Source organism: Geospiza fortis, unplaced genomic scaffold, assembly GCF_000277835.1.
Source record: "Geospiza fortis unplaced genomic scaffold, GeoFor_1.0 scaffold112, whole genome shotgun sequence".
NCBI classification, from domain to species: domain Eukaryota; kingdom Metazoa; phylum Chordata; class Aves; order Passeriformes; family Thraupidae; genus Geospiza; species Geospiza fortis.
Window position 1 is genome coordinate 28,934,015 of NW_005054298.1, and position 12,235 is coordinate 28,946,249.

The following is a 12,235-nucleotide window of genomic DNA, read 5'->3' on the forward strand; positions in this document are numbered from 1 at the left end:
TCTCTCTAGACATTGTGCTATATCCTGGTTATCACAATAGCAAATATTGCCAATTTGGCCAGCACTGCCACAGCGATCACAATTCAGAGGGACTGGATTGTTGTGGTTGCAGGGGAAGACAGAAGCAAACTGGCAGGTGAAATATATTGCCTTTATAATACCTTGCATGTCTTACTTTCCAAGCTTGATTTTATTTTTGTTGTAAGACTAGAGTTTTACAGAGATCAGTGCATCTTTGAGTTCCAGATATTATTAGAAAAAATCAAGTAAAAGGGCAGCCTTTATTTTGCTCTTCCTCGCTCTGGACTACAACTACTGAGATCACAAATTACTGTTGTGATTACAGTTCAGTTAGGCGTCCCCAAACTTGTTTTGCCCTCCTCTGAGTCCTGCTGCAGCTCTATTAGGAAAACTAGTCTTGCTGAACAAGCCAAGTGTTGCAATACTTTATTTTTAGGTCCCTGGAATGAAACAGAGAACTCTTGCGTAACTGGGCTCCTCTCATAGGGATCAAAGAAAGATGCATGAGAATGAAGTCCAGAACAGTTAAGTAGGTATATTAGGGAATTGCCAGTAGGTAATACTGTGCGTGCAGGCACATTTGAAACCTTGTATTTCTCTAGCATTAGATGTCTAACTCAGAGCTGTGAACTTCCCTTCAGTTGGAATTGGAAGTTCTGCTTTCCTTTGACATCAGGTACTTTTGAGTGTAGACTACAGACAAGATACTTTCTAGGCAAAAGATTATTTATGTTTGCTTCTCCCCCTGTGCCCTGCACTTCCACAGTGACATTGATACTACTAGGAGAGAGAATTAATTCCCATTTCTATCCTATTGCAGCTTGGTAGTCATGATACTTCTTGGATGTGAGAGACTGGGCCTCACCAAGGCTGCACAATACAAATTACATCAAAGGGTGTACAGCAATCTTTGGCTATGCTGCTCCTCTGATTGTAACACAGTGTGGGAAGCAGCATTTTTTGTGATGAATTTGGTCAGGCTGTATAGACTCTGAAACAACCCCATAAGGGGACTTAAGCCTTCTCAGATAGAGGAACTGATACTGAACTGCAAACAAGGCATAGAGCAGTTTAACATTACCCAGACCTCTATAGCTCACCTCTATAGTTTAGATACCTTCAGGCTTAGACAGCATTTCAGCTTCTGGACTCTAATTTTGTATAAAGCTGCCTGAATTGCCTATAGAGTTCAGAGTCCTTTTGGAAATTTCAATCCTGTATTCCAGATTTTTACTTGATGTTTATCTCCAATGAAGAAATATTATTTACCCATTTCATCCAGGAAAGGCTAATTCTTAGATGCATTAAAAGTGTCATATTTTATTTCCCAGTCTACAAATTATCTTCCTTAATCTTTTATTTTGACCTTGCAGTGCCTTTCTAGGTCATGTCTTTTGTAGAGCAGTAATACAGGTGAACTTTCTTTACACATGTGAATCACAGGTAGAAAAATAGCAGCTATCTGTAAAAGTCTTAGGTTAATAAGAACTATTAAAACTTTTCTTGTTGTGTCAGATCTTACTCAGCAAATCATCTCCCCCATCCCTGTCCCACATAACACGTGAGATAAAGCACAGACCATGCCTACAGAGAACTGCTGCCTGGGAGTCAGTCCTGCCTCTTTACTGCTTCTTGAGCTCAGCCACAATTGTATGACCACTTACAATTTATACTGAGAAATCAGGCAAGCGATTACTGTAAATTCTCTTATGACTTGATTGAGAATGAAAACAATCACTGGATTAAGCACCTTAGTTCAACAGATTTATTTGAAACATCCTTTCCAGGCTGAACAGGCTTGTTTTCTGTTTAACTATGATGTAACCTGGAGACTATTGAAACTTTTTTTTTTTACATTAAGTGCAGACACTGACTTTGCAGCAAATACTGTTGTCCATCTCTGCATTGTTACCTTTCCTCAAAGAGAAATCTTAGTTATGCAAGTTAGCGGAATAGGGAAATAAAAAATTCCTTTAACTTCTCCTTTGTTGCCCTTGATTAGTTTCCCTACTCACTCTTTTTACCTCTTCTGAGTAGAATTGTAACTCAACTCAAAAAACAAAGGTTAGTTGGTTGGAATTTTTAAAGCCAAATATTATGCAAGTATCTCACTTAACTATTTGACTGAGGGTTAACTAGGTTAACATTGAGTTGACTTTGAAATAGAGTAACCAAATGTTTCTTTGAGGACTAATTCTCTACAGATTCAATAAAGCAGCTTCATATTGATGTAGAATTTCACTTGGCCTTCACAAGCTCTAGTTTTTACAGTAGGACTCTAAAAGGGGCTTCATGCGTGAAACCACGGTCTAGCAATTTGTAGAAGTGGAAGAATGGCACTATTAATGGCACTGTACTGGAACCCAGACAGCTTAATGACAGTAAAGTAGATAAGATTGAGGAGGGTGAGGCATTCCCTAGCAGCAAATGAAAGATGCATTTGTGCTGAGAATGGGTTGCTTGTTTTGACTGTAAACATCAAAGGACCAGAAAGGAGTGAGGACTTTGCTCAGTAAGATCTAAGGATGCCTGCAGCTGCCATCAACCAATGTGACTGAACAAGGAAATGTAAAAGCCATTTCAAAGTTCTGCTGCTATCACAGTGGTTCTTTGGCCACCAGTTATTAGAAGTGAATGGAGGAGGCTAAGAAATAACATGTTCCAGTGTTGGGAGATAGTAATCTATCTTCCCAAGAAACATTTCCACCTTCTGAGATTCCTGGAGCTGTGCATGCTAGATTTGTGTGTTACAGGGCTAGAGCTCAGAGTCCACAGTATCAGTGCTGTGTAAAAGTGATCTCGGCTCATGATGAGCAGTTTTACCTGATCCCATGATGAACAGGACTGCGCTGCCTCTGTGAACCCAGCATGCTAAACCTGGAAGACCTCATGCAGGCAAAACTGGTAGGAGTAGGGTTTTGGCTTACAAGCACCTTGGTTGATTGCAGTGAGCTTAAATATTGAAACAGTCTGAAGGTGCCTCTGGTTATTTCTGGAACCAGTTACAGTTGGAGCAAGACTTGTAGCTTTACCTTTATACCTGTGCAATTCACAATTATGTCAATGAATATTTCACTGTAAGTGATCACCAGTCATTTCATCATCAAATAATTTCTGACAGATATGAATGCCACAATAAGAAGAATTGATCAGCTGACCAATATCTTGGCCCCAATGGCTGTTGGTCAGATAATGACATTTGGCTCCCCCATGATTGGCTGTGGATTCATTTCTGGCTGGAACCTGATGTCCATGTGTGTGGAATATCTGCTGCTCTGGAAGGTTTACCAGAAGACCCCTACTCTGGCTCACAAATCTGCAAAAGTTGAAGCATCGGAACTGAAACAGCTGAATGTAAAGAAAGGTATTGAAAACACAGAAATGTAACTACTCAAATTCACTATATATCCATGGCATCAGTCAAGCCAAGTGTTGACTTTTGTCTTCCACAGGCACTGCTTTGAGGCTACATAGCTTTCTACTCCTAGCTTGGAGATTGCAGGTTTGGGGTGTAGATACCAGAGACTCTAAGCAACAATACTTTGTGCAGCTCTTTAAGGCATTTCATAAGATGCAGCCACAGAGTGAATTGTCTTCTCTTTGTTAATCCCTTAGAGTAAGTCTGCCTTCATGCTGATCATAAGGAATACTCCTACCCATCAATAAGGTGATAAGCTGAACCAGGCCCTTGGCTCTGCAGTGCCTACAGCCTCTGTAAGGCTATTCCTTGCTAACTCATCTCTGCTTACACATAGTACTGACAGGCTTTCAGGAGGTTCTAGAATAGATGGTCATACTTCTATTCTGGCATGACTTAATGATTTTTACATGCTGCAGGAAATGGTGGAGGAAAAAAAATAAACTCTTTTGACCTTCAGCTCTGCTTCCTTGGCCAAGCAGTACAAGTGAGATTTGCAGTGTAGAAGACTATGGCTATTACTATAAGTAGCACTAAAATTGATATTAAAGTTACTTTAGATAGACTCAATATCAGAAATTTAAATTCAGAAGCAGACTTTTTATTGTGAAGTAGTAGAAATGTCAAATGCTGAAATACTAAACTTAAGTGTTTCCCCATTTTTAAGGTAGCAGTATATAACAGTGATGAAAGCTCATGTTGTTGCCCCCAGTCCTAGCATAGGTGGTGGGTTTTTGTTTGTGTTTTTGTTATTGGGTTATTTAGGGTTTTTTTGAAATAAGAATTCCTGGGTTTTGTTTAAATGCTAACTAACAGTCTTGTTTCAATATATGGTGAGTTAAAAAGCTGCTACTAAAATTACTGAAGAGATCTGTCTTCCCAGCCATCAGATCCGTGGTGGTAACAGCTGGTCCAGTAAGCTGTTGCACCAGGCTGGTGGCAGTTGAGTATTAGAGAACAAGAGAATGTAGAAGGCTCCACAGCTTTGGAACTGGCTCTTAAATACTTCTGCAGAATGAAGCATTTAGCAACTCTCAATATGTAGGAAACACTTATTAATCTTTGCTGTTACAGTATTGTGATTTCATTAGAAGACTTGTGTTTTTAAAAGTTGCTGAAGTACTTCATGCATCTCACTTGCTGTATATGGAGTTAGTTTTGAACTTTATAGTGTAAAAGCACTGCTCAGGTATCCAGACATTTGTGGAATTTGTCCTCCTTAGTAGTGTAAATACTGCTGTGAGTTTTTGGATTTTTGTTTGTGATCAGTGGAAGTGCCTTTTTCCTTTATTGCAGTGAGAATGGAGTGGTAGAAATGTGTAGGTTTTTGGTTTGTTTGTTTTATTTTTAAGTCAAGCTTTGAAATCTTTTGACTCTGGACAGGCTTCGGCCTTGACATGAGATACTGACAGATGTTTAAGTATGCCCTTCTTTTTTTCAGTCAGTGCTTTTAAGCATACAGAGCTGTGGTAAAATGCCAACTGACACTGGCATTCGTTAAGCAGATAATTTCTCTGTGGAGATGGGGCATTCTCGTCTAGAAGCAGGCAGTGCTTTTTCCTATCACTGTTTAATTAATTAAACTGATAGGGATAAACTTTACTTAATCTTACTCCCCAGGCAGGATTTAAGAACATTTTAAATGTTTTTAATTTAGGTAATTAAGAGGAAGCTTGGCAGTGGAGCTTGACTGATGCACTTCTGCAGTAGTGAACTTCTGGCAAACAATCGCCTGTTGCTTTACACCGTGCATTTTGCAGGCAGGAGTGTATCTGACAGCTCCATTTCTGTTTACAGAGAGTGACATGAAACCTGCTGAAGGAGTGCAGCTCATTATTGAGAAAGATGTAGCTGGCTTTGAGCCCCAGCAGGAGAAGGAAGTCGGCTGCACTGCCCGGATTGCCGAACCTTTCATAACCTTCCGGGACGGATGGGTTGCGTACTACAACCAGCCGGTGTTCCTTGCAGGCATGGGCCTTGCATTTCTCTATATGACTGTTCTGGGATTCGATTGTATCACTACAGGCTATGCATACACTCAGGGGCTGAGTGGCTCTGTGCTAAGCCTCCTCATGGGTGCCTCAGCAGTCACTGGAATCATGGGAACAGTAGCTTTCACTTGGCTTCGGCGCAAATGTGGCCTCATTCGCACGGGCCTTATTTCTGGAGTTGCTCAGTTTGCTTGTCTGATCTTATGTGTCATCTCTGTATTTATGCCTGGAAGTCCTATGGATCTGACTGTTTCTCCATTTGCTGACATCAGTGCCAGGCTGTTTGAAAATGAGCCATTGCCTACTATAGCATCTCCAGAACCTGAAATGATTTTTGCAACTGGAATGCCCAACTTGTTAAACGGGTCTATTGCTCCTGCTAACAGTGACCCAGAGATGAGTCCTGAGCCTGTGCCTTTAATCTCTGTTAGTCTCCTGTTTGCAGGAGTCATTGCTGCTAGAGTTGGTAAGTATTGCGTCTCTACAATTTGGTTTAATATCTGCTTTTAATTCTAAAAGTTACAGTGCCTGTCAACTGAATAGAACTTTAGAACTAGAGGCAATAATTGGAATGTTACATCTTGTTTCTGGGGCTAGTTGATTATACATCACATAAAAATGAAATGATCCTGCAATAGTATCACTAGGGTGAAGACTGCAGTACTAACTCTGTGTATATTTTATGTCACTAGTAGGAGAAAAGTTACCACATTTGGAGATGATTGTAACATATTTTTTGGAAAGCTTATCTCTAAATTATTTTTGTTCACAACCAAATGAAACCACTTGTTACTAGGAAACAGCACCAAACACATCTGCTATGAAAACCTTTGCATTTCAGAGTTTACTAAATTAATCCATTTATTTAAATTGTCTTGGCGTTTAGAAGGGGAGCTTTGATTTGGATGACAGCTTAAGTTTTTGAGGTATTGCTGGTTAGCATAATATTAGTATCTGTCAACAGAATAGGCAGTCTAACATAAATGTAATGAATAGTAATGGTCATCTGTAGAGTCATTAGCCTCAATTTCTGCCATTTTTTCTGAATTCTGGAGGAATGAAATACTTGATTCACGTGCATTAAGTTTTTTTGCAAGATAAGCTTCTAAAGCTGAGTCATGAACAGACTAAACCAGTATGGAAGTTGATGTCACCCATTTGAAATTGTGTATACTGCATAGTTTAAAAGATGTTTGTGGGTTTTTTTTAATATAAAAGTTTGATGATTGGACCTAGTCCAAATACACTGTAAATAGCTGTAAGCCAGTTATTTAAACAAGAAAAGGATGAGTAAAACATCGACTCCCTAGTCATGATGAAACAGGATGTGACAGGCAACTTCATGTATCAAGTTTGTTTATGTATCTCATGAAATTTTTTGTAAAAGGAAAGTAAATTGCTCTTGACTGTGAGTGTGAAATCGGTTCTAGTCAACAAGAGGATTATCTTATGCTGTGCATTTTTGGCAGAAGTGAATGCTTGGAAGGATGAATTGAATTGTGCCAGTGATAAGTTTGCCATGGGAAGCCCAGCAGTATGGATAATTGTTTTCTCTCTCCATAGGCCTTTGGTCCTTTGATTTGACTGTCACACAGTTACTCCAAGAAAACGTCATAGAATCTGAAAGAGGCATCATAAACGGTGTCCAAAACTCCATGAATTATCTTCTTGACTTGCTGCACTTCATCATGGTCATCTTGGCCCCAAACCCTGAAGCTTTTGGCTTATTGGTGCTTATTTCTGTGTCTTTTGTTGCAATGGGCCACATAATGTACTTCAGATTTGCCCAAAAAAGCTTGGGAAAACAACTTTTTGTTTGTCACACTCCTGATCCCAAAGCAACCCCTGACAGTTCACCACCTGGTAACACTTCTACTGTCTGAAAGGATCCACTTCTCTTTACTAACTTTGCTTCACAAATACCATGGTTAAGCACATGTACTTCCTTTTATGACTCTGTTTGAGGTGTTTCTCTAGAGTTGAATGCATAACTTAGCTCTTTGGGGAAGCTTTCCCAAGAGAGAAAATTCATTTTACAGTGACCCTGGAAATGTTTCATGTTTGGCGGAGGACAGCCTGGATGGATCTTGACAGCTGCAGTATCAAAGGTTCCCCACAAGTCTGGTGTTTGATCACAAAAATACTGTTCAAGTTCCATGGCTGACCCCTACAGTGATACTGTGGTTAAGTGGTTATACATACTCAATTTACCATGAATTCTGAAAAATTCTTGTGTTCATTGGGTAAAATGAGGTCTTGTCCTTCTTTTTAGTTACTTCAGAATAATTTTTATGCAGTATTTGATTGTTTGGAGTTTTTCTCCAATATTCCTTTACCATGAACAGTTCTGCTCACCTTTATTCTTAAACTGGTATAAACATCCTCTCTAAAAATTGGACTTTGATGGTCCTTGTGGGTCCCTTCTCACTCAGAATATTCTATGATCCTTCTTGGATTCTTCTAATAAACAATTTTATCTTTTTTTCCCAAAACCTTTATGGTATTTTATGTTTTGGTTTAACTTTATGGAAACACCTTTGCAGGTTTTTTGCATGTTTCCTTACAAATTAGAATACTGTTAGGTACAAGATATTATATTACACTTTTGTTGCACTTCTTAGAGTAAAGCAGCCTCATTTAGCAGAAGCTATTGATGTAATATTACAAAGCATGGCTTTTAAATTGCAAATGGCAGGTTTGCTCAGGTTTGATGTAGCAGAAAGTGCTAAGGTCAGGAGTACTGGTACAGAAAGATAAATTCTAGTGCTAACTTAGTTTTTGCCTCAGAGTACAAGCAGCTTTAATTAATTTTCCAATATATCAGGCTTTAATAGGGTTTCTGAAAACAGTTGCATTTGAAAGTAGTTAATATTTCATGCAAAAGGTGGATTACTTGCATTTAACTGATGTGTATGTGAATTTTGACTTTGTTCTAAAATACTGCTAAACCAATGAGATGATGGATTGAGAGGCCCTCTAAAGCAACTTCAGAGCAATGAAAATGATACATCCCCTCTGTTCAAGAAGGCCTTGCCTTTTTTTTTGTTGTATTTTTTTTTTACCCTGCATGTGTACTAACACAGTACTCCATAGTCATTAACCCTCCGTGCACTTTTGTGGAAATTACGCACTTTGCTTCCTCAGTAGAGTTGAACCTGGTGGTGTTCTGAGTTTTCCTATGGCTTGGCAATCTGACTTCTAAATTTAAATATTGGTAAACTGTTTGTTTGCAGAATAAGTAGTATGTGAAAACATAATGTCAGCAACTTGTGAAAAGTATCCTCTGTAACTTTTAAGGGGTTTTTTCATTTTAGGTACTGTCCTTCACAGTCATATACGCTGCCAGACTCAACCCTGGAATGTAAGTGTGAACTCCATTGAAATTAAAGGCATTACACCAGGGCTGAATCTAGGCCAGTCATCACAGATTTTGTAACAATTACATTATCCATCAAAGCATGTAAAGAACCTCTAGTGGCTTTTGTCTCAGATATGCTGTTTTGTGAGAGGTATGAAATGGAATGAATGGGAATCCAATGTACAACCAATGCACTTGTAGCCCATACTTTTCAATAACTGGATGTAATGATTTTCTCCTCTAATGGACCAAACCTAATAATTACGTTGCTGAAAACTTCTCAGGGATGTTTTCACTAGGTTTATAAGTGTTTATACTTTGACCAAGCATTTGGGTTTTGTTTTGATATAATAAAGTAAAATATGTAATTTAGAGTAGGTTTAAAATTTGTGACTCAATCCTGAGTGTAACTTAAGGAAAAGGGAATTTTGCCATCAGCAGAATTTGTCAGAAGGCAAATAAAACAAGCTTATCTAGATTTGTAGAGTAAATATGTCCAAAGGATAGCTTTATGTGGTATATGATAAGTGCACTAGTAAATAAAATAGCTCTGATTTGCCAAATAGATTTTCTCATGTGTATCTAATTTAAATTGGGACCAGATTTTAATAGTGTTAAATATAAATAAAGGTAGTCCAAATGTCAGTGAATGCCTCTATACTGCACTTTGAAAAATATCTGAATGCCACCGTATATCTTGGACTCACTGGCCATCAGGGAAACAAAGCTGAAAATGCAGCTTTTTTTTTGTGCTGTCTGCAGTGCACAGAACCCAGGGTGCCTAAAATGTAATGCTGTAGCACTAAGCACCAGCCATCCCAGAGAGGATGTGTTTCTGAAGTCTAGAGAGCTCCAAAAATGTGACAAATAGAGCTGGAAGCATGCCACATTCCTGCCTGTTCCCAAAGACTTTTTTTTTCCTTTTACCAAGAACAATTTGGTCTTGTTTAATTTCAGTAGCAGTTTGTTTCATAAATAATTCCACTAGATAGTGCAGTACTATTAGGAGAGGACTGGAGCCTTGTATTTAGTAAACATGATGTGGTTAGGATTCATTTGTGCACATCACAGCTGGAAGGCAAGACAATCCTAAAATAGAAAATTGAATGCTAGTTTGAAGACAAACAAGGAGGTTTAAATTTGAAAAGTTGTGTGTATTGGTCTGCACTGGATGTCAAAAAAAAGTGTATGCTGCTTGAGCACAGACCATTTGTGTGTGAGTCCAGGATGTGTGCTGACACCTGTACTCAGTAGTGCTTTGAAGCAGTGTGGAACCTGAAGTCTTACTTAGCAGGACTTTCATTAAGCGAGCATTTTTGGCCTTGTATTTATTTATTTTTTTAAAAAAATGTCCAAATTGGATGAAAACTGCCCTTAAAAATGTACGCACTAGAAATCAATCTTACCAAAATATTTTATTATACAACCTTATGCTGGACATAGTATTGATTTATGTATTACTATTGTTAAAGCTAATGAATAAATTTGCATAAAAACTTATTTGTCCTGTGTTTTTCAGTTTGTCCTGTATTTTTCAGTTTGTGGGTATCTGGGTATGCTACACTTATCATGGATCCTGTGTAGAAAGCTTTTTTTGTATAATGGGCTGGAAGTGATATGAAGCACAAACAAAGGGCATTGGGGAGGAAGCAAATAACAAATGTCAAAATCTTTCAATGACCTTGTTGCTCTTTGGTGAATTGATTTTTATTTACCATCCACAGTGCTAAGTTAAGACACAATAGATGAAGCTCTTGCAACCCCAGCCTGGATCTTGCATTGGCAATAGAACAGTTTTGTGTCTTGGCCTGCTGAGCAACAGAAAGCAAATTATTTTACTTTGCCATGTATCTTTACCATACTGAATTTGGGATTATGACCTTCTGTGGCATCAACCTGTAGGTGAGAGCTCTGGGGATAGGAGTGGTCAAGGTTCAGTAGTCAAGTACTTCTCAATACTAAACCCAGAATGTTTCCTATAGGACTGATTCTGGCTTAGTGCATTTAGGATATGCTTGCACAAAGGATCAGCCTTGACAAGGATGTTGCATTGGTTCACCAGGAGCTCTCTGAATGGATTCCTCTTTGAACTAAGAGTTTCCTAGAAACAGGCCTTTATGGTTGTTTGCCTTCTTCACTGCCACTTAAAATTAAGACAAGTGTTAAGAATACTGATTTGAAAATGTAGGTATACATATCCACCCCTGTAATTATAAAAGGAAAGAGAAAAAGATTTGTGAATGATAGTGTGTACTTAATAGGTAAAGAATATACTTCTTTAAACTGAAGAAGTCCCTTCACAATTTACTGTTTGATGGTTTCACTGGCAGTTTTTTTACTCAGCTGTAAACATTTTGCAAAGTTCTGAGTTTTTTAAGTCCCTGAGGAATTCACTGCTCAGCAACCAAAGGTAAAAATGATTGGAGATCTCTCCCACTGTTTGTTTGTTTGTTATACTACTTGGCTTACCCGCTAGTTGAGATATCAGCCCTGCCTGTGGAGGGTGAGGTATATTGTATAATCTGTGCTGTGTTCTTCTCCTCTGAAATGTTTAGCTGCTTTTGTTTTAAAAAGTGAGTACTGGTAATGGGGTATGAAAGTTGAATCTTTTTAAGGGAGAAACAGTGAACTCAGACCCTTCACTTGAAACTCTTTCGTTTCTTTGGTGAGAAATCTAACTCAGAAATTCCAAAGGAGTAAGTAGGTTCATATCTAGTAACTTGAAAATACTACAGTCCCTTCTGTATTTGCTTCTGTAAAGTAGATGGAGGATGTCCTAGGAATCAGAGTAAAGACTGTTTCTGCTAGGGACGAGTGCAACTAGTGGGTGTGGCTTTTCTGGATGCAGCACTCTGGAGGTGGCCATGCCTTTCTATCTGCCTCACGGCTGGCCTACTTTCAGATTCTCCAGGAACATATTGTGCTGTACTCTGCATTCATGTCTTTCTCAAGTACTTAGTACTAGAGAAGTTAGTAGTAAGTGTTACAGTAGTAGTCCTTTTTTCTCTTACGCTCTGTAGTTACACATTCTCTTTCCTGCTTGTGGGTGCTTTAACTGCATGGTGTAATAAAAAGTATTTTATTCCTGGAATAAGACTATGCCTTTAGCTTCTGCTTTTAAAAAGACACAATGTTGCCCCTCTGAAGGGCAGAAAAAACTGAACAAGGATATTTGCTTAAAGGCTTGCAGGTAGTATGAACAAAGTGCATGCTGCTCAATAATGCTTTTTCAAATACTTCAGCTTGTCCTTGTGTGAGTCAATAGTTCTTTCTAGTTAAACTTTATTTCCCTTGTGGTCACAAGGGAAGCATACAACTGTGTGTTTTTTACTCTTGGTGTAGGGTGATGGAGCAATCTGTTTTCATACATGCAGTGTTAAGAGTTCTTAATCCTTTGTATAAAGTGTAAGGGAAGTTACTTCATTTACAAAATCTGGAGTCACTTCC

General features: G+C 38.6%; 1 protein-coding gene across 1 annotated transcript in view; it reads left to right on the forward strand.

The window, feature by feature from the left end:
* Positions 1 to 10,288, forward strand: part of SLC40A1 (solute carrier family 40 member 1) — a 16,818-nt gene extending 6,530 nt beyond the window's left edge. The window contains exons 5-8 of the mRNA XM_014307314.2: positions 10 to 136; positions 3,143 to 3,385; positions 5,237 to 5,896; positions 6,994 to 10,288. Of these exons, the coding sequence (XP_014162789.2) occupies positions 10 to 136; positions 3,143 to 3,385; positions 5,237 to 5,896; positions 6,994 to 7,313 (1,350 nt within the window). The 3' untranslated portion in view covers positions 7,314 to 10,288. The remainder of the gene's footprint in view (positions 1 to 9; positions 137 to 3,142; positions 3,386 to 5,236; positions 5,897 to 6,993) is intronic.
* Positions 10,289 to 12,235: the final 1,947 nt, after the last annotated feature.